At 36.4% G+C, this 23,641-nt stretch overlaps 1 protein-coding gene across 2 annotated transcripts in view; it reads right to left on the bottom strand.

Annotated features, from left to right (window-relative positions):
• LOC106870121 (zinc finger RNA-binding protein) overlaps positions 1-23,641 on the bottom strand; it is a 69,294-nt gene that overhangs the window by 4,268 nt on the left and 41,385 nt on the right. For both annotated transcript variants that reach the window (XM_089361071.1, XM_089361072.1), the window contains exons 4-21: positions 21,986-22,177; positions 19,761-19,957; positions 17,574-17,753; positions 17,213-17,480; positions 15,756-15,854; positions 15,589-15,651; positions 13,880-14,019; positions 13,580-13,725; positions 12,820-12,982; positions 12,630-12,707; positions 12,235-12,308; positions 12,025-12,093; positions 11,722-11,896; positions 9,863-10,004; positions 7,030-7,121; positions 1,352-1,447; positions 1,126-1,237; positions 462-559 (exon numbers count right to left, since the gene is read on the bottom strand). In XM_089361071.1, coding sequence (XP_089217197.1) covers positions 462-559; positions 1,126-1,237; positions 1,352-1,447; positions 7,030-7,121; positions 9,863-10,004; positions 11,722-11,896; positions 12,025-12,093; positions 12,235-12,308; positions 12,630-12,707; positions 12,820-12,982; positions 13,580-13,725; positions 13,880-14,019; positions 15,589-15,651; positions 15,756-15,854; positions 17,213-17,480; positions 17,574-17,753; positions 19,761-19,957; positions 21,986-22,177 — 2,384 coding nt within the window. The remainder of the gene's footprint in view (positions 1-461; positions 560-1,125; positions 1,238-1,351; positions 1,448-7,029; positions 7,122-9,862; positions 10,005-11,721; positions 11,897-12,024; positions 12,094-12,234; positions 12,309-12,629; positions 12,708-12,819; positions 12,983-13,579; positions 13,726-13,879; positions 14,020-15,588; positions 15,652-15,755; positions 15,855-17,212; positions 17,481-17,573; positions 17,754-19,760; positions 19,958-21,985; positions 22,178-23,641) is intronic.

The raw sequence follows: 23,641 nt of genomic DNA, 5'->3' as shown, positions 1-23,641 counted from the left end.
TGCAGCTCGTGTGTCCATAGCTTACACCAGGTACATCTTATGGAGTTTCTACCTATGCCTTTTCTACATATTGAGCAGGGCCATCTACCTAACGGGATTGGTGATTTGTCCTCTTTCCTACTTACTAAAACTTTGATTTTTGCTAAATTAACTCTAAGGCCCTTTATATAAATATTTTATTTTTATGTGTAACACACTTTAGATATTTTCCATGTAATGATAAGATTATCTCTCTACCAAAGTAAGCCTCTCTCTATAGTAAACTGTTAGTTCTCTAAGGAATTAATGAGACAACTCTTTTCAATTGGTTTGTCTTTGGCCTCAGCCCAAGACTGAAGCTAAATGGTTTGATATAAGCACAAAAAAAATGTAATTCCAAAAGATACACCTCTTAGTGCAATGCAGATTGATTGTGTCTAGTGTTGTTATTTCACTGTGGGGAGAAACAAAAAGTTAATTACCTGAGCTGAAGCAGTAATATTTTCTCTTTCTTGAGTTGTTAGTGAAGCTGAAGCATCAGTAGCTTCCTTTTCACAGGGATCATACAGACCAGGTCCACCTGCAATAAAACAATATCACAGTATTTAGGAAAAGGAGGTAAAAAAAAAAAAGGGGGGGGGGCTTAATGGAATTAGCATCACTTACAGTCAACTAACATGTTGTTGGCACTCCGTCACTTACGACGTCAAGGGATCCAGTTGATCTGATCAACGGAACAGCTTGCTCGTGAAATTAACGTGCAAGTGGCTGAGCACTCCACAGACACATGTACCCTTAACGTAGCTCTCGGGGATATTCAGCGTGACACAGTGTGACAAGGCTGGCCCTTTGAATTACAGGCACAACAGAAACAGGAAGTAAGAGTGAGAGAAAGTTGTGGTGAAAGAGTACGGCAGGGTTTGCCACCATCCCCTGCCGGAGCCTCGTGGAGCTTTAGGTGTTTTCGCTCAATAAACACTCACAACGCCCGGTCTGGGAATCGAAACTGTGATCCTATGACCGCGATTCCGCTGCCCTAACCACTGGGCCATTGCACCTCCACAGTCAGCTAACATATACAGCAATTAAACTACACAGTGTCAATGCCCAACTAGGGCATATCTGGAGTGCAGAAGGGATACAAACCTGGTAGTAGAATTCCCGATGCTATACATTCAAATACTCTGCGCAGAGCATCACCTGGGCTAAGACTGGTTCCACCACTACTGACACATTTCTCAACCAGTAATTCCATAGCCTGAAATTAAGGTACACAGATATATTAACATAAACTAAAAATGAAAATCTGACACATTTTAAAGAATAGAAAAACAAGAAAAAAACTCACTGGCTAATTTAAGGTCTGACTTACCCATTCATTTAGGGGTGTCCATGTAGGGATCCGTTGACAGAGGTCCCTTAAAATCCGTATGACCACAACACATGACTGCAGACCAGTGGCTCTAGCCTAAATAAGGAAAGCAATGAACACACAGTGCTAATAAAGCATTTATCAAGGGTTAGTCTAAATATAAGGATTACAGAACCAGTTTTTTTTTTTTTAATTAAAAATAATTTCTACGCACTTAGTATTTAAATGCTATATTTGTCTCTATGGAGAAGGCGCTTAGATTTATCAATTTTAATTATAATTTTCATGAAATTTTTAGCTTTTTATCTAGTGACATTTCCATAAAATGGAATGTATGGAATTTTTGCTTCTTAAAGTAAGATGTTGAAAGGGCTAATTGCTCAGGGGATGTTCTGAAACCTTCAACTAATATGAAACAATAAATAATTATTTCCCTTAGCGCCATACCAATTTAAAAAAAAAAAAAAAAAAAAAATTATAGTGGGATGTGTTTAAAAATATAAACAACTGCACAGACCATGCACACTGTGCTTATAAATTGAGAATTTGAGGTCAAAAGGACTGGTTTTGTAATCAATAGGTTATTCATTACATGTTGCCATCAGTCAAAAATGTTAATATGGAAGAATAAATCTAGGAGAGAAGGGATTTATTAAGGAATCCTTTACTTACTACCAATACCCTATATTGGTCAGTATCTAACAGGAAAGTCATCCCATCAAAGAAATCAAAGAAAGGATGAAAATACTGCAGATAAACCATGTCAACCCCATAGATCGGTGACATTAGAATATTAAATTTTGAATGGGTAAAAAAAAAAAAAGAAAAAAATTATACACTAATATAGTTTCAGTAACAATTTTTAACTTTTGCTATTCTAAGCCAAGAATGTTGTCACGAATGATCTACTGTTGTCTGCGTGACAAATACAGAGTAAGTAGAACAAGTTAAGGATTCCATCCACTTATAAGTCTGTAAAGAATATTAGTAGCAGCAATGACTCAAGTCAAGCCACCAAGATTTTGACATCAAGCACATGATAGTAACTTGTTCCTAAGAGATCCCCCCTAGTTAGGAGTTGTCCAGCATGCAGCCCAATGGCATTACAAATTAGATGATATTGCCACTGGACTGCAAGACTGCCAGAAAACCTCCACCCCTAGCTGCCCACTTTCCAGCCTCATGTATTCCTGTTAATGTTCACTAATGATCAATCTTTTCATAGGCTGTGGATATATGATAAATAGATGCTGCAAGGGAAGAGCCTTTACTGACAAAGAAGACTGTTGTACCAGCTGATGGGGATGGGCCAGAGCTCAGAAATAAATTGCTAGTATCTCATACAAAAAAAAAAAAGCAAACAAAAAAACAAAAACAAACTAGGTTTCTTATGCTTAAAAAGCCCTTCAATAAAAAAAAAATTAAATTTTGACTAAATATGACTTGAGAAAGTACAACCATAAAAAGATATGTAAACTATTCTAGTAATTGGAACATCCTAATATATATAAACTTTACTGACATCGATCAGGTACTTCATAAGGTTTCAAGAAAAATAAATAAAACCGTAGACATTGCTCAAGAAAAGAATTTTCTGTTTTATATTAAATAACTTTAAATCTAGATACTCATTTCACTTTAACGTATTTTCCACAGGCATATGATGACAGCAATGGTCCACTCAAGTGTGTATGCCACCATGCTGAACCTACTACTCATAAACTATAGCTATAAGCATACAGTCATTAGGCTATTTTCAATACATAAGAAATGGCCTCAACCTTTGTTTAAGAATATGTGTCTGTCATTAGATTAGAAAACAAATTACAATCAGGTTACATCATGATACTGTAAGGACAAAATTTACCATCTTTGGTGGGTACATATGCCTCTAATTGTTTCCCTCCCATCATCACCATTCTAGAACCTATATTTCATTTGGCCAATCTTTTTGTCTCTTCCCATATTATCAATGAACAATTATAAGAAATATTGTCGCATGGCCAAATGTTTCAGGTAATAGGTTTAAAAAAACAATCAGAAATGTCAAAAGTAATAAATAAATAGTTTTCTTTTATTTAACCCAAAATATGTGATCATCTAGAACACTTTGTAGAAGGAAATTTCATTCATGTTAGGTAAAGTATGCAACAAATGCACAACAATAACAGCAGAGATCTCTGTTACAGCTGCAACAGCTTATCCATTTACCAAAATAAAATATTCAGATAAGTTTATAATCTACAATAGATGGCTTATTAACATTTAACCCTTTTGATACCCACCCACCTGAGTCCACTCCTGATCCTATGATACAAATTTACTGCATCAAAATGATCTAAATTAAAATTCTGCATCAAAATATCATGTTAATTTGTGTCAAGCTACCATCTAGTTTCATTTGTTTTACTAAACACTTCATTATCTTCAAAATTAATAGAAACAAAGACAGTGTAATATGAACAGAAATATGGTAACAAAAAGGTTAATATTTTAAAATCAGAAGCTTTTACAAATGAGGTGTCTTAGTACCATAGTGTGCTACGAGATCATGCTAACACAATTCTAAACCGTAACTATTAAATAGATTGGAAATGAAAGTATAACCCAAACTATTTTTGCGGGTGGAATGGGAAGCTGAAGAAGAAGATTACAACTGCTTATCCAGACTAGTGTAGTTCTGATAGTGATCCAAAATTTTGTATATCGACTGCTCAGTATGATATAGTTTCTAACATGGACATTTTAACAGTTTGTCAAAGCAAGGTTTTCAGCTTGACAGCGATACTAGCTGAGCAATAAACTTTCACAGGACTAGCTAAAATGACACTATTGTTAGCAACCAAAACTGTAAATATATCACCATTTGGACAATCCTACAGAATATCTTTAAAAAAAAAACAAACTAAAATCAACAATTGTATTTATATATTTTGCAGCTACTTCTTAAATATGGACAAGAGAATCATTTTCAAATATATAATCTCTCAGTAACTCTGAAATATATGATTCAAGTAACATCTAAAACACTTTGCTAACTCTTTCAGCTGCAATTGATTTCAATCTTTTTAAATAGAGACTACATGGAGTAGGAATAAAATCTATTGATAAAATACTATACCAGACTAAACAGCATTACTTTCAAAACTGATTAATAATAATAGGTAATCGTTTATATTCAGAGGGAAGTGAAACTCTAGTACAGTGGTTCCCAACCTTTTCACCACCAAGAACCCCTTTTATTTAAATGAATTTTCCCACGGAACCCAGAATATTGAAAGGTTTGTCAGCAAGCTTGACATGTTCACAGACAAACCCACCCACCCACCAGTACTACCTTTGCAGACCACCAGGGGTCCGCGGAACACAGGTTGGGAACCACTGCTCTAGTTATGAAGTATCCAACCACCATTATCGTTAGATGAACCTTCATCATAAAGTTGGGATATGAATAACCTGCTTCTTATCAACATCAATTATTTTAACATAACGACAGTAACTAGCACACATACATTGGTCAATCTGTGAAGGCCTGGTTTTGGAAGAAAAATATTGTAAACCAACTTTTAATTGCAAACTCAATAACACGTTTTCATAAAACTTGCAAATATTTTACACATAAGCCTAATCAATATGCGAGAGAGAGAGCGAGAGAGAGAGAGAGAGAGAGAGAGAGAATGTAAGGTGTATATTTGCTCCTTACAACACCTTTTATTATTTGTAAATAATGTAATACAGTATTCAATCATCCTTTTAATGTTGACTTTTCTGGGTCAAAGTCTTCTATGGCTGGATGCCCTTCCTGATGCCAAACTACACCTATTTCGAAGTAAGGTAATAATCTCCTAGTCAATTTTAATAATAAACAGGTCAGGCATATTTATGCTGGAAACAAACAGCACTGTTTAAACGAACCTTTTGTTTACAAAGATTTCATTACAAGAAGCCTGGATGTGCTTTCATGGCTGGACTACATGCAAACACAGTCTGTATGAGCAATGAGGCTTTTGTTTTACCATGAAAGAAAATATGAACTAAACACACAACAGGCTCCTTCAAATTCTATCAATCAGTTTCACTCACAAGGCATTGGTTGACCCATGACCATAGTACAGGACACCAGGGGGTTCTGAAGCAAACTTCTTAGCCACACAGGCATGCCTGTACCTATTTCATATAAATGTATTTATCATTTGGAAATAGAGAAACAAGTATCCTGAAATGCATCTCAGTATGTATGTACCTTAATTCTATACATAAAACTGAAGACTGTAGCACCAGCAAACAATAAGCACTTCAGTTTCAAATTTGGAGTGGGGATGGCAGGGATAATAAATCAATAGTTATCAAATAATTTCGTAAAGTATGAAGTATCAACTTTCTGCTCCCCCAAAGACTAAAGGCAATCTCATTGCAGGAATGGGGAATAGAAAACACTAAATTTTTCTTGAGAAATGTGTGTAACAATGGGATATCTAGTTTTTTCATTTTACCACACACAATTCCCAACTTAATTTTCACCTCATGAGGTTCTATGAGGCTCAATGTTTAAATGTATGTTGACACTTTCTGTTAATAATAATAATAATTGCTGTTGTAAGGTGATGCACTGGCAGGGTTGTTAGATCATCAAACAAAATACTCTGCAATATTTGTTTTGGAAATTTAGGTTCTGAGTTCAAATCACACACCTAAATTAACTTGACCTTTCAGGATTGATAAAATAACAGTTGTGTTTTAATTGGGGTTGATTAAATTGGTTAACCCTTCCCTTCAAATTTCAAGCCAGAAACAATTAGAGGCTAGTGGATTGGCGACAATGTTTTGCAGTATTTTTTCTAGTGCTTTACATTTTGAGTTCAAATCCTGCGAAGGTCAACTAAGTCTTTCATCTCCCTGAGGTCGATAAAATAAAATAACAGCCAAGTTCTAGAGTAGATGAAGTTGACTAAATCCCTCCCCTAAAAATTGGTGTCCTTGTGCCTGAATTAAATCTAATAATTGTAGATGGAAAAGCATCAATATGAGCAAGCAATTAAAAGCAATAGGGAGAATTTAGGAAATTAATTTTTCAAAAACTTGTTTTTTTTTCTCTCTCGAGTTATTTGGGTACAGCAATACACACATGTGCGTGTGTGCGTGCATGTATGTGGTAGTTTATCTAATCGATAAAAAAAAAAACTCCTAAGAAATCATTGTATTATGCAAACTTTTTTTTTCTGTTTAGATTAAAACAATGTTGTTTACTTCTAGAAAACAACAAACAGCTACTCAATTACAAAGAAAAAAACAATTCATTCAATGATTGATAAATACAATAAGAGCTGGTTTATTTAACAATCCGTACTTATTCAAACCTACTGCCTCGGATGTTCCACTATTTGAATACCCCCATACCCACCTTTCCTCTTTAGCGTCACTGAGCGAAATAATATTGTCCTGCAATTAAAAACTGTCTAAATTTGGACTGACCTACCAACACATCAGCTGTCAGACAACATGCATGCTAAGATAAACATAGCAAATTCTAACTATTGTGATATTAAAAAATGTCATTTCAAAAGATTGATCATTTGGTTGCACACAAACTAATTATGAAAATCAAACAAAAATAACAATTGGGTTCAGCAATGAACAACTACCATAAGGCTGCAAAGTAGAAAAAATGGGAATCGAACCTGGAACCACTTAGCATGTCGCAGTGCGGCTAGAGCATCTAGACATTTCTGCCTGTCCAGAACATCCGGTGGGTCTTTCACGCTTACAGTCTCTATAAACAATGATGATGCAGATGTCAGTGATGTTGGAATGGGTGTTTGACCATAGACTCTCAGGATTTAAACCTGTCACATGGCTTATGGAGATGGAATGATGCCATATTGGCAACTGCACCACAAATAATGGATTCAACAACATGCAAATTAGATTTTGAAAAGGTTGGGGGGAAAGGTGGGCTGATGTTTATCAACAAAAAATATTTGCTACATGGGCCAATGACGTTGAAGAAAAAAAAATTTTGAAAGGGAAATTTAAATAAAAAAAATGAATGGAAATTTAAACAAAAAAAAAACATGTTGGAAAGAAGAGAAAGATTGAGTGAAAATTTCTGTAGTTTACAGCAAATAAAGTAATTCAAAGCAATAGAATCTTGTTAAATTGGGGCTGAAGCAAGGGAGAGATAATGGAATGCAACAGAAAAATTGAGGGGAAAAAATAAAATCATTTTGGAGAATGAAGAGTAGCTGGTGAAAATTTAAATTTTCAGTGAAACAGCTTTTTAAAAAATTAATTAATGAGTAGAATAATCACAAAGGGAAATGTAATTTGAAAAAAAAAAAGAAAAAAAATTAACTGAATAAAAGAGAGGAATGCCATCATCCAGTCACCCATAAAGCCATGATCCATAAAGCCATGATCAAAAATCCTTCCATTCTCTTCATCCTTTCGCCACTTGGTGACATGTAAAAGGCTTGGCACGAAACGGGATTAGATAAAAGCATCTTAAATACATAAACAATTTCTAAAAAAAGAAAACATCATTGAAATTGTATTCTCAGTGATACAAGAGGGCACATTTACCAACAAATTGCAAACAAAGGTAGATTTTAATGTGAACATTCATTCAAAAAGATGTATTATTAAAATTTAGAAAAATCAAACAAAAAACAAAAGTAAATATCAGCCAATAACTTTTTATAGGATTGATGAAAAGTTAACTTTCTGCAAAACCTTTTATTTTTTAAAGTTTACATGTGTTGTTTAAAATCAACCCCTAACTCTAACCTAAGCTTCTAAATAATTCTGCAAAAAGATGCTTAATGTTACTGTGAAATAGGTGTGACATATTCAAAACAACAAAGGCAAAGAGTACAATGATGGTAGCTAGGTTTCGAAACTGCACCCTTGCCATTCACAATACATTACCATACTGTCAGAGACAATGTCCACCAATTTTAAAGTTGATTTGCTAAAACAAAGACTACAGAAGGCAGTCATCACAATTAATCCTTCACTCAACCAGCACTGGAAGATATCGGAAAACAATAATTTACCACAGTTTACTTCAATTCAGATTTGTTACACTCAAGCTCTCCTCCGTTGGGAAAGAAAAAAATAATAAAATTCCATACATAGCAGTTTATTCTCTGGTGTAATTTCACAAACGGTTTGACAAAACTTCCATACCCACTGAGATCTAATGAATAAATAACTTCAGTCTTTTATGGACAAACCTCTCAAGAATAAGCTCAATGTTCTCAGGTCTGACTTTACTTCTCAAGCCTTTGATTGTAGCTGTTGACCCAGTAAAGGATCTGTTGATACCACAATGTATATTGCATACAAATGGAAAATGGATCGGTCCGGCTTGTGTTACATTAGCAATAATTTCCTGAGAAATATATTATTTTTAGACAGTAGCTGCATGTAATCATTTCAAAAGCTTTGAAAAATAAAAGGTAATTAAATTAAAAAAAAAAAAAAACAAAGAAAAAAACAAAGTAATTTTTTTCTTGCTAATTATACTATTTCTAAAAATATAAACACAACAGATGAAATTTATAAAATAAATTTACTTTTGTTTTTCTAGATACATAAAGAGAATGTTCCTGAAATTTTCATCTCTTGTTTGGTTGCAATTTATGGGTAGTTTCAGAGCCTATCGTTAAATGTGGAGAATTAAATAGACTAAAACGCTAAGGATATAAATCAAAACCATTGAGAATACAATCTCAATATTCTAAGCACAAAAAAAAAAAAAAAATAAAAATAAGTATTAATCAATATATAGCTCCTAGTTCTCTCTATGTGCATACATACATGTGCGTGTATGTGTATGTTTGTTTGTGGGGGAAGAGATTTGTAATAAATTAGTATTTTCTCCTGCCTGTAAAAAGAAAAGAGTCAGTCACAAGGCATATATATCAAATGCTAACAAAAAAAAAAAAAGATCTTTAAAGACAACTAAGACAAAAATATATCAATCTGTGACCAATTACAATTCTAAAATTTAATTTCACTATTTCCAGCTGCAAAACTTTCAGAGTTCACAGAACAACATTTAGTACACGTAGAGTTGCTAACTCTACAGTTAGCAACAACGTCAAATTAATCTAGGGGTTAATTCAACCCTAAAGTTATGAGTACACAGAATAACTAAAATTCTACTATTCTTCTACCCTCATTAGAATTTCCTAAAATATTTCATCATAAAGAAAACCTAGGTCCTTTCAAATGTAGCATCAAATCTTCAACTAGAAAATGTTATCTCAGCTACATTAAATAATAAAAAAAAATTAATACCACCTAATCAATTAGCTATCTGGTAGAATTATGAAGGCCTATATTCAGAAAGCAAGTAAACTTTAATAATTTCAAGTAAAAAAAAATCAATGTGATGAAAAAGTATCTAAATTTTAAAGAAAATTTAGAAACAAGAAATAATCCAGATGGCACTTATGAAGTGGAAGACAAGTTTAGAGAAGTTTGTCACTAGTAGCACATCTTGGTTACCTCCTTCAGATAAGTTAGTTTCCCTCATCACTGGTGAAGTTAAAGTGACTGTACAAGAAGTTTTGGGTTCTTTCTCACTGGTCACAATTATAGCAGCTTCTTCAACACACCGTCTCAGTTCGTAATTTTCATCTGTGACAGTCTGGAAATCAAAATGCACTTAGTTTTACAGCAACAATTATATTGGTTACCAATATTAGATAGGTGAGTAACGTTAACAACATCCTAATTTTTATTTAAAAGAAGTCAGAAAATGTTTGATCTAAAGCAATAGTGTCATGTATCAATCATCAGTTAATGTCTGTTTTCCGTGCTGGCACGGGCTGTATGGTTCGACAGGAACTGGCAAGCTAGCACAGGTTGGACAGTTTGACTGGATCCAACTAGCCTAAGGGCTGCATTGGTTACAATTGTCGGCCAACCACTTTCCAAAGTGTACTAGGTGCTATTTTCTCAATACTACTGAGGCCACCAAGTAACTTGCAAGACAAAACCCCTTGATAGAGTGGGGGTGCAGAATTAAGGGAGGTGGCTTTGTGCCAAGTGTAGAGAGGCTAGAGTAAGACAGACAGACAGACAAGAACAGGTTTAGCTGCAGAGGAGATAAACAGCTACTCCAGCAAAAATGAAAGAAAGGATGGTGGAAACAAGGTAGAAGATGATTAGAGAGAGAATAGAGGATGGTTGGGTGGATAGATACATTAATGAGAGTAATACAGGAAGAAATGAAGATAAATTTACAACCTTTAACTCTTTAGCATTCAAACTGACTAGATCTGGCCAAAATATTCTACTTGCTTTATGTTCAAACTGGCCAGATCTGGCATCTCACACCTACCTGACAACGTAACTTTGAACATAAACAACCACATCATTGAAATCTCAACATTACAAGATAATGCAGGATAAATTCAAAACAATGTGGATAGATAAGCATTACACAACCGACACCCATGCCAGTGGCATGTAAAAAGAACCCTTCCAACGTTGGACCTCATGGAGGCAATGATAAGTGACCAAGATTTCGGCAATATGTAGTGCTTGAGAAGATCTGTGAAGCTAAGTGAAATTGTAGATGTGGCTGATGCCAGTGTCACATAACTGTCACCAATGCAGGCAGCACATAAAAAGCATCCATTACACTCTTGGAGTGGTTGGCGTTAGGAAGGGTATCCAGCTGTAGAAACCATGCCAAATCAGACTGGAACTTGGTGCTTACCAGTTCCAATCAAACTATCTAACCCATGTCAGCATGGAAAGCAGATGCTAAATGATGATGATAACAATACATTTGACAAAGTAATCTAAATATAGGCACAGGAGTTGCTGTGTGGTAAGTCGCTTGCTTACCAACCACAGGGTTCCGGGTTCAGTCCCACTGCGTGGCACCTTGGGCAAGTGTCTTCTACTATAGCCTTGGGCTGACCAAAGCCTTGTGAGTGGATTTGGTAGATGGAAACTGAAAGAAGCCCGTCGTATATATGTATGTGTGTTTGCCCTCCCAACATCGCTTGACAACCGATGCTGGTGTGTTTACGTCCCCGTAACTTAGCAGTTCGGCAAAAGAGACCGATAGAGTAAGTACCAGGCTTACAAAGAATAAGTCCTGGGGTTGATTTGCTTGACTAAAGGCGGTGCTCCAGCATGGCCACAGTCAAATGACTGAAACAAGTACAAGAGTAAAAGAATAAATGCTAAAAGGTTAAACAATGCAGGTAATTTCAGTATTTGGTGAAAAGTCATCCTACGGTCAAGTTTATTTTACTTTATAAAATAATACCAGTAATACACCGAAGACAATTCACTTGACTAGCGTTCCTCAACCTATAGTATTTAAAAAGAATTTGTTAAGTACTTACAGCCAACTGTTTTGGGAGACTATCAGCAACTCTTTCTAATAAAGTGCGTGTTGGTTTCTCAGAGCAAAGTACCACAAGATGCACATTAAGGTCTCCATGCAACAATAATCCTTTGGCTAATACACCAACTCGCATCACACCCTTCAAAGCTCGTGGACCATCATCTTTTTTGTCACTGAAATTGCATTTCAAACAAATTAATTTCCAACAATATTTTTGGAGCAAATATCTATGAACAAATGAAATATTAACAACGTTCCGATACTCAAGATTTTAATAGAACTGATAAAAGTATATTGTTACCCGTCTTTTGCTGCTCCTTCTTTTTTCACTTCTTTCACTGAAATTTCTTCTGTCTTTGGACTAAAGTCACTAAACAACAGAAAAGAAAAAAAAAATTGAATTAGAAAAAAAACTGAAACGTTAAAATACTTTTAAATATAATTTTAAAATATTTTGTTCATACATTGTGAAAATCCGAAATTATTTCTGAAATAGTTATTATACACATACCTTTCTGCCAAATGATCGGAAACAAACTTCAATGCTTTTTCACATGCCGACACAATATTCTGAACAGCCTGAAGCTAATACAAAAATTAAAAGAACGGAAATAATTAATTTTCAAATAAAACACTTCTATTGATTTTACACAGGCAGTTTACTTTAACCATTAATATTTTCTAAACTTTTATTCATGGTGACAGCATATAGAGCTTGTCCTAACACACTATAAAAATTTAACCATCATGGTATTAATTCAAACTAGAAGCCAGCAACATTTTGCACTTATTAAACTGGGATTTCAAGATTTCAATTTAGCTGTTTACAATGTTTAGAGTAATGAGGGCTTAAAAAAAATTCTAAGATATATATATATATATATATATATAAATAACAATCCTTACTTCTATTTCAGTTGGATATATGCTGGTGTGTTTAGCCATGACATGTCTATCATCTGAGGACTCTGGTTTCCGCAAATGCTGCAAAGTAAGAAAACGAGGATCAAAACAAAATTGACAATCCAGACTGTGAATACTCTCACATCTAAATACAAAAGAGAAACGCAAAAAAGGAAGTAAGCAAAATACATACTGTAGAAGCACCAACACCAAGAGGGCCGCTGGCACCAGGACGTTGTGGAAAGGGAGGAGGGGGCATAGGAGCAGCTGGATGGCCAGGTCGACGGTGCCACTGAGAGTAATAGTCTATCTCTTCAAAATGTCGTCTTTCTCCCCAATACATTTCCTCTTCCATTCTGAAACAGCAAATTTAGCAATAACATCAAAATAGTCAATAACCAATAATACAGGTGTGAAATCTGTTGTGATTGTATTTTAAACGCAAACCATGTGGACCCAAAATTACAGCGTAGTGTGTAAAATTACCCTTCTTATCACACTGTTTATGCCTGGGTCAGCCCTGAAGGAGTAGAACTAAGATCAAAAGCTGACCAATTTATCAATTTCTAGACTATATTATCCAAATACCTCCTATTTCTAAAATAGCAGATTTAGCTGCTATTTTTAGTAGCAAAATTGAGTAACCACATAGATTTTTCTCTCACAAAAAAAAAACAAAAAACAAAAAAGAAAACCCCACTAATTCTACATTTTTAACTTGCTCGGAATTTATCTCCATTCGATGGAGGTACAATTATGTGAATCAACTCTAAGATATTAGACATATTAGCCCCAAATAAGTTGAGTGTCTCTCCAGGGAACAGACACCAATATCTGTTGTTACATGGCACATTCTAGAACCAAAAGGTCCTCATGTGATACCAATATTAAAAATATAAGCAGACTAAAACACCTGAAAAACAAAGCAGCTTTTAAAATGCTATCACACCCACCGCATCTCCTCGCGCCAGCGATCCTCAGCCTCTCTTCGTCTCCAAAACTCTTCTTTTTGAGTCTGTCGGCGTAATTTATCTTCTTGAATCTTTCGCGCACGAATACTTGGTTTCACTTCTACTTGAAGGTTGGGGTCAACTTTTTTCTTTAAAAAATAAATCAAGGTAAAAAAAAATAAATATAGTGTTTGATTAGACATTTACAAGCATCACTGTAAGTGTTTGTATGTGTGTGAGTGTGTGTGCGTGGTAGCAACTGAAGGAAACAATTCTCTCAATGTAATTCTATAAACAACCAACCTTATATTGTAAGCGATGCCTTCGACCTTTCATGTGCATTTCTTTCGCATTGGGATCATTAAATTTGCACTCACAAAGCTTACAGTGAAAACTTATTGTTTTTCCTGTTTCGTTTTTAACTTCTTCAATATATTCATGACCTAAAGAAAAGGTAAATTAGAAACACAGTCAAAAGAGATTATCAACCCTTTAGTATTGAAACTGGCCATATCTGGCTTCTCACACCTACCCTACAATGTCATTCTAAAAATAAACTTACTTCATTAAAATCTCAAAACTACAAGATAATATAATGCATGATAAGCATTACATTCGCTAAAGGGGTAAATTAACAGAAATGTTTTTATCATCACCATTTGATGCCTGTTTTCTATGCTGGCATGAGTTGGACAGTTTGACTGGAGCTGGTGAGCCAGAGGACTATGCCAGGTTCAGCTCTTTACTTTGGCATGGTACACTCTGTAAAGTGGTTGGGATTAAGAAGGGCATCCAGTCGCAGAAGCAATGCCAAAGTTGACAGTAGAGCTTGATGCAGTCTCTTGGCCCACCAACTCCTGTCAAACTGGCAAGCCAGAGGACTGTACATTAACTAAGTTAGATTAAACTGTGACCTCGGGTATGAGAATGTGCATGCTTCATTCAACATCATCATCATCATCGTCGTTTAACGTCCGCTTTCCATGCTAGCATGGGTTGGACGATTTGACTGAGGACTGGTGAAACCAGATGGCTACACCAGGCTCCAATCTGATTTGGCAGAGTTTCTACAGCTGGATGCCCTTCCTAACGACCTGGGAAATTATTACTCCTATTTTGATATTGAACTGCTGCTGTTTGTAAAGACGTTTATGCAAATATCTAATTAATAAACTGAAATTTAACTCATCTTAATGAGATGGCCTATTAGGAAATTATAGTGCTTTCAGAGGGTTGAAAGATGAGATACATTTCTAAGATACTTAATCTCTAACAGTTAATTTTTTTAATGCTTTGGCACTTTTACAGGTTGTATATTGTGTGTTCTCCACATGCCAATGAAAGGCCAGAAGTGGACTCAACTCCAACTCACTCACTTGCAACAAGAATAGTATGTGGCCGTAGAATACAGCCTTAATAAATCTCATCCAACAAATATGGATAATGCAGATGTAAAAACAATATCATTGAAATAATAAAGGCAGCCGAAAGATACTTTTAGGAGATCTCTTATTGGCCACAGAAATGATCTACATCATCATCACCATCATTTAACATCCACGTCCATCTCCATTCTTGCATTCAAAATTTGTTGAGGTGAATTTTCTACAGCTGGATGCTCCTCCTGTTGCCAACCATCACCTGTTTCTAAGCAAGATGATATTCTCAATGACCAGACATGTTTTCATGGAAGATTGGAAATGAAGGACAGTGTCTGCATGATGGGCTTCTTTCAGTTTCCATCTACTAAATCTACTCACAAGGCTTTGACTAGCCTGGGGCTATAGTAATAGACACCCAAGCTGCCATGTAGTGGGATTGAACCTGAGACCATATGGTTGGGAAGTAAACTTCTTACCACACAACCTTGCCTGTGCCTACCATTTTATTCTAAACATGGTATGTTGAGTGGATATTTCAGTTTCTTTGGAATTCAAAGATATTAGAAAATCATCCCAGCTATTTAGCAACTAAATAAATAAATAAAAATTTTTAAAAAAAAAGGCACTTACCAACAGGCATAAAATCTTTCTCCCCAAGAAGATTCAACTTCTCTTCCATATCAGTCTTAGTTGCTAAACGACAAAACAGTAAATAAATAAATGAATATATTTCAGCATAAATTTCAAAGTTGTTGCAGTGTTTAAGGATTTAAAAGCAAGCCTGAAATATCACTTACGTTCAGTCTCAGTTGTTGCACTAGGCTCTGTTTTCACTTCTAATTTCTCAACTTTCAGTTCATCTGCTTTAGCCCCTGTTGTCTTAAGTTGGGCACCGCCTAAAATACACAGAAAGAAAGAAAGAAATAATAATTCTTTCTATTATAGGCACTAAGTCCGAATAATAATAATAATGGTTTCAAATCATTAACGTCAGTGTTCAACTGGTATTTATTTTATCGATCCTGACAGGATGAAAGGCAAGTCAACACCGGTAGAGTTTGAACATATAATGTAGAAAGACAAAATGCCACTATGCATTTTGCTTGGCATGCTAACGATTCTGCCAGAGCCCCACCTTAACAATAATAATGTTTGCTTTATTAACCACTAAGGGTTTATAAAAAACACTGGGGCTGGTACAAGACAATACAATAAGGAGTTACATAAAACACGCATAAAGAATAAAAGACAGTAACATAAAATTATAACAAATAATTCCCTGCAAAAAAGGAGACTTCCTAGTGCTGATCATGGAAACTCCACAAAACCACAGCTGCTCTGACCCCTAGAGCAAGTACCCTCTCCACATCGTCCTCTTTCAACCTACAGGCACTTGCTTAGAGTAGGACCATTAGCCTGGACCATTCTTGCAACATTCACCCAGCCTTTAGCAAAATTGCTGAGAGGCAACACTTCCCTCGCTTACCTTTTCAAGTGAAACTTGAAAAAGCTGATGAGGGCTTCCCCAAAAAGGAAGGTGACTGTCTTGTAGGATTTACCCCTAACTGGCAATGCCCCACCACTGCTAAGCCAAGGATTTCTAGAAATGAAATTACCCATAGCCCCCCACCCCCAAAATTTTCTTGGTTCATTTTTGCTCCTGTCACCGTTGCATACTCTTTTAAGCACTGCCGACCAGATCTATGTGCTTGATGTGTGACACTATGGTGGTGGTATTGTCTGCATATGCTGACATAGTTCTATGTCCTAATTCACATGGGAATCCCTTCAATTTCTGCTGTAGTGTCTCTATATCAAAATACCCCAAAGGAATGGGAATGCTAAAGGGTTAAAAGCTACTAGTAATGATGCAATTACCTATGGAACTTGAATCTAATTTATGGAGTATATGAACTTCCAAAAAACTTCACACTGGATCTTATAAGAGTACTATGGAGGGTTTAAATCCAGTAAATATGAGAGCCCCCACTCTACATGCTTATCCAAGAGACACTTCTGAGAGTATCATAACAGAAGATTGCTAATTAACCAAATCAAATTAATCAGTAATCATACCATTACAAACATTCCTTACTTTAATGACTCTAAAGAATATAACACAGATATTTGTGGCTCAGTGAACTTAGCATAATAAAAAAATTTGCAGGAAATATGGCCAAATCAATAACATTTGTATTTCTGTAAGAAAAAGAAAAACAAAACCATACAAAATCACTAAGAATAGTTTACTCACCAACAAACGTTATTTTTGGAGTAGCCATAACTTTTTTGACGGTCTGAGCTTGACCAGTATTGGTAGCAGTTGCTGTGGTGCCCTTGCTTAGTGTTTTAACTGAAGAAACAGACCCCGTAGTAGCTGAAGCAGTCTGCGAAACAGGGCTAGTAGGAGATTTAGTGGTTGTAGTAGTAGTTCCAGTAGAAACACTAGTTTGGCCAGGAGACACAACAACTGGATCAGTTGAAGGAATTGGTTTCCCAAGTCTTGTATGCAACTTTAAAACCTGATTAGAAGAAGAAAAAAAAAAAAGATAAAATGTAGAACATATATACATGTTTAGAATCTGACAGTGCAGCTAATAAACCACTCTACTAACCTTTTGGTGCTTTGACCCACGGATATGTGCAGCATATGCATCTGCTCCAGTGCAAGTAACATCACAGAGTTCACAACGAAGTTGGTTCTGTCCACGACCAGCTGGTTGAGTAGTTCCACCAGCTTTCAGAGCAGCTTCCTTCTTCTTGTGTTTCTGACCTTCAAGATGTTCTCTGTAAGTCTGTAAAATATTTCAAATTCTATCTAATCAGAACTTGGAAAACAAAACTAATTTCAGGTTACTAAATTAAATAGCTTATAAGTTTTGAAAGTTTAGCAGCTAGTTATTTACAATTCTTTTATGAGAAAACTGAGTGGTCGAAAACAAAAACTGGTATCTCAACAATGAAATAAAAACCATTCCTTACAATTAAATTTCTCTATTTTAACTTTATTTACACAATATTTCACCTGAGAAAATCTCCAACAGCAAATAACCACCTTAGTCACATACTTGAGTGGAAGGAAGATTGCAAGGTTCTGAGATTTTCCATAAATCAACCTCCCTTTTATCCCTAATAAACATTTAACTAAAAATGTTACTTAAAGACAATTAACAATTCTAATGCACCAAAACCCTGTATGAATTAAAGAATTCCTGTTTTATGAACCTTGCACTTTAGAATTGATTACTAAAATAGATTGTTAATGGCTTGAAAAAGAACCACTAACCTTTTAGCATTTTCTGCTCTCATTCTTGATCACTCTCTCTCTTTCTCTTCCCCTCTGGCTAGGTAACCAAGTACCTCCGTTACATCAGCACACCTGTTTCTGTCATCTTTCTTGTTCCTCTCCCTCTGGCCTGGTAACCATGTACCTCCTCTACAGCAAGACACCTGTTTCTGTCTCTCTGTCACCTTTCATCATCTGACACAAGATCACCTCCTCCAATACCCCCTCTCTCAAAATTTCTTGTCTAGCAAGTTACTTGGTGATCCTGCCAGTGCCGGTAGCATGTAAAAAGCATTCAGTCCACACTGTGAAGTGGTTGGCATTTGGAAGGGCATCCAGCAGTAAAAACCATGCCAAAACTGACCTCACCTGTGCTGCTGCCAAGTAAAGAGCACTCAATCCACTCTGCAGGGTGGTTGGTGTAAGAAGAGTATCCAGCCATAAAAACCATGCCAAAACAGACACAGAAGTACGGTGCAGGCTTCTACCTGGCTGGCTCCTGTCAAACCGTCCAACCCATGTCAGCATGGAAGGCAGCTGTTGAACAATGATGATATCTGACCCATATCTATTCTACTGGTTCTATGTTCAAACCGGCTACATTCAGCCTCTTACATCTACTCAATGTCATTCTAAAAATAAACAGCCACAGGCACGGGTGTGGTAAGAAGCTCACTTCCCAACCACATGGTTCTTGGGTTCAGTCCTGCAGTGTGGCACCTTGAGCAAGTGTCTTCTACAGCTTCAAACCGACCAAAGCCTCGAGTGGATTTGGTAGGCAGAAACTGAAAGAAGCTTGTAGTCTGTGTAAATATACACACACAACTGTTTCTGCGTTCGTCGTCCACCATTGCTTGACAATCGGTGTTGTGTTTACATTGGCAAAAAGAGACTGATAGAAAGTACTGGGTTTGATTCATTAATATAAATATTCTTCAAGGCGGTGCCCAAGTATGGTCACAATATGACTGCAGAAAATAAAAGATAAAAGACATCACTGAAATCTTGAAGCTACAGAATAATGCAGGACCAATTCAAATCTATGTGGATAGCTAATCATTATATTTGACAGTAACTTTGAATGTTTAAGAGTTATTGCATGTGTGTGTTGGCACTCCGTCGCTTATGACGTCGAGGGTTCCAGTTGATCTGATCAACGGAACAGCCTGCTCGTGAAATTAACGTGCAAGTGGCTGAGCACTCCACAGACACGTGTACCCTTAACGAAGTTCTCGGGGATATTCAGCGTGAAACGGAGTGTGACAAGGCTGACCCTTTGAAATACAGGCACAACAGAAACAGGAAGTAAGAGTGAGAGAAAGTTGTGGTGAAAGAGTACAGCAGGGTTCACCACCACCCCCTGCCGGAGCCTCGTGGAGCTTTTAGGTGTTTTCGCTCAATAAACACTCACAACGCCCGGTCTGGGAATCGAAACCGCGAGTCTGCTGCCCTAACCACTGGGCTATTGCGCCTCTTAAGAGTTATTAAAACAGAACAAATAGACACATAAGCTTACCTGGGGGCCAGCACAACTAATTTTACAGACATCACAATAATGAAGTTGGGGTTGTTTTGGAGGAGGTTTTTGTTTCTGCATCTTTTGGCCAAAAGTAGCTTGTTTCTTGAAAGCCCAATTAGTAGTAGTCTTAGCTTGCTGCTGCTGCTGTTGTTGGTAGTAAGATGTCGCAGCTGAATAGAGAGCGGCATCATAACCTGGCGAGGACAAACATCAATGAACTGTAGAGTCATACCTTATTTCATGGGGATACAGTTTTCGGCACAGGACATTCAAATTTAAGGAAATCAACTTTGAATTTTTTTTTCTTTTTTTTTTTTTCAATAAAATGATTAAGCAGAGGTTTTCAAGAAAAGAAAACTGAAATACAGTAATCCCTCAACTATCGTGGGTGTTACATTTCAAAGCCCCACCCCATAGGTGAAAATTCAAAGTAGAAACAGTCTGTACTGTATATTTTTTTTTTTTTTTTTTTACTATTTTTATATATTCATTTCATTATAAATGCAAAACACCATGGAGGAATCAATGTAAGCTTAAATAATAAACCAGGATTACTGTATAGTCTATCTAAATGACTAAAATAAAATTTATGACTTCACACAAAAACATTGATGCTGTGTGTATATGAAATGACAGCAATAAAAACAATTTATAATTAAAATAAATAATCAAAAAAAATAACTTAATAGTTGTAAAAAGCACCATCTGAACTTGGCTGATGCCAGTGCCCCCCCCCCCCCCCCGACTGGTTCCCATGCCGGTCAGCATGTAAAAAACACTATCCAAATGTGATCAATGCCAGTGCATGCCTGACTGGCTCTTGTGCCGGTGGTACATAAAAAGCACCCACTACACTCTTGGAGTGGTTGGTGTTAAGAAGGGCATCCAGCTGTAGAAACACTGCCAGATCAGATTGGAGCCTAGTGCAGCTGCTGGCTTTCCAGACGTCAGTCAAACCGTCCAACCCATGACAGCATGGAAAACAGACGTTAAACAATGATGATCATCATCATCATGATAGATGGAGATGTGACTGTGCATTTAAGAAGCTTGCTTCCCAACCATGCTGTCCTTGGATTCAGTCCCACAGCATGGCACCTTAGGCCCAGTGTCTTCTACCATAGTCCCGGGTCAACCAAAGCCTTGTGAGTGATTTGGTAGACAGAAACTGAAAGAAGCCCTTTGTGTGCAAGTACCTATATCTGTGTGTGTCTGTATTGTCTTTCTCACCTACCACAACTTAACAACTGTTGGTGGTTTGTTTATGTTCCCCTAACTTAGCAATTTGGCAAAAAGAGACCAATAGAAATATACAAGGCCTAATTAAAAAAAGAAAAGAGGGGTGGGATGAAGTAGTGGGGTTGATTTGTTTGACTTAACTCTTCAAGACAGTGCCCTAGCATGGTCGCAGTCTAATGACTAAAACCAGTAAAAGATAAATCATATCAAATATTACTTAATCTTTTAACAAAGGCTGCAAAGCAAATTTTCACAGTGAAAGGGTTTAAACAATCTCAACTGTAATTGGTAACTTATTCTACAGCCAACTGCTTCACAGCCATATTGGATCTGAACCTACAAATGTGCCAAACTGAGTAACACAAAGTATCAAAGCCAAGGTCAGTAAGATCGGGGGAGGGGATAAGTCGATTATATCGACCCCTTAGTAATCAACTAGTACTTATTTCCTCAATCCCAAAAGGATGAAAAACAAAGTCAACTTCAGCAGAATTTGAACTCAGATGGACAAATAAATAAGTGACTCTAGAAAAATCTAGAAGCGACTCTAATAGACTCTAGTGACTATTAGACACAGAGCCTAATACATGCTCAAAAACATGAGCTCTTCTCCCAATCTGTTCATCTTCCCACAAATCTCTGCTACAAAAGTTATTAAATAGTTTTACAACCCCATCCAGCCTTTATTTACATGAAACCAAAATGAAAAATGAAAGTAAAACATTCATAAATATTAGCTTTATTAAATATCCTACTTCTTTAGAGACGTTCACCGAGAATGAAGAAGTACTTTTTTTTTTTTTTTATATTTTTTTTTTTATTATTAAATAGATCTCTTTCCTTCTAAATGTATATATAGATTAATCTTTCGCCATCTAGGTTTGCATAGTTCCTGTTTACAAAATAATATAGGTTTTTGGGGACAGCTGTGAATGAAAATACTGCACATATCTGGTGGAATGAACCCATGATAGATAACTTACCAGAATAGGATCCTGAGCTTGTAGTCGAAGCATAACTTGGAGTTGCATAAGTTGTAGCAGCGGTAGGAGTAGTTGTGGCTGTGTAGACATAGGTAGCAGGAGTTGTAGTAACTTGCACTGGAGTAGCTTTCTGTGTGGCTGTTTGTCGGGGTTGGGTCTGGTAAGTGGTACTAGTTGTATAAGTTGGTTTCGCTGAAATAGATTACAAACTTCATAGAGTTGGCTAAACAACATCACATTTGATTAAACATGTCAACTTAAAAAAAAAAAAAAAAGCTGAAGCTTTACTGTTTGTTTACTTTTATTACTTCACTATTATTGTTTATTTTCATTATTCACCAAATTCTTTCCAATTCACATAACTCATTTTCATTTGCTATCATACAAAGACATTCTTTTCCTTTACAAACAACTGTGATACTCTACATGTATTTTATCTTTGAGGCTCCATTCTAATAAACTCAAAATAAAAATTAGGTGAAAAATTAAATCGTAATTATATTTCTCATTCACAACTCTGCATTTGTCAGATTGAAAAGATATTCGCTTGTCCTACTTAATCATCACTTAAATCTACTCAACGTTAAATGATTGCACAAGTAATCTTGATCAAAAACAACACATCATTGTTTAACGTCCGCTTTCCATGCTAGCATGGGTTGGACGATTTGACTGAGGACTGGTGAAACCAGATGGCTACATCAGGCTCCAATCTGATTTGGCAGAGTTTCTACAGCTGGATGCCCTTCCTAATGCCAATCACTCCGAGAGTGTAGTAGGTGCTTTTACGTGCCACTGGCACGAAGGCCAGTCAGGTGGTACTAGCAACGGCCACGCTCAAAATGATGTATTTTACGTACCACCTGCACAGGAGCCAGTTCGGCGGCACTGGCAACGATTTCGCTCGAACGTCTTTACACGTGCCATCGAGCGAGATCATTGCCAGAAAACTCAGAATTCTACAAACATTGATTGAGATGCAATGACAACAAAAAGAAAAGAGAAACACTAGACTAAGCACGGGCAACATTTTCTGAGAAGCAAGCCACATGATACACAGCTCATCATCAAGCACTATTACAAAGAATTTTTGTTGGGCATGCCATTCAGAAAGTCCTATGGGCTGCCCATGACTGTGCTAGACAGTCTTCTAAAAGTTAAACTAGACTGTGATAACAGGGAAAAAACAAAATCAAAATGCTTCATCATTATAGTTCAGAATCTAAAAGATTCTCCGCTAGCAAAGTAAAATAAAGTTAGAATATCTTTATGAACAAGACAACAGCTAGTAACCCCTATTAGAACGTGAGGAAATGTAACTGAACATTCCATCCGAATAAAAGAGACAACTGCAATACTCTGAGACTGTTCCAGAGCATAAAACCATCCTCAGAGACAGAGAGATAGAAGTTAAACATTATCATCATCATTTAACGTCTGTTTTCCATGCTGACATGGGTTGGACAGTTTGACAGGAGCTGACCAGCTGAAGGGCTGTTCAGGCTCAGTCTGTTTTGGATGTCCCTAACAACAACCACTTTACAGAGTGTACTGGATGCACTGGCATATGTACTTTTTTCATGTGGCACCAGCAAACCACAAGCCTGAGAGACAAGAGATGCTCGGCTGAAGAGGGTTGCAGGTGATTAGCCTGTA

The sequence above is a fragment of the Octopus bimaculoides genome, chromosome 12 (assembly GCF_046866305.1).
Source record: "Octopus bimaculoides isolate indiv1 chromosome 12, ASM4686630v1, whole genome shotgun sequence".
NCBI lineage: Eukaryota > Metazoa > Mollusca > Cephalopoda > Octopoda > Octopodidae > Octopus > Octopus bimaculoides.
This window is presented reverse-complemented; position numbering and strand designations above follow the sequence as displayed.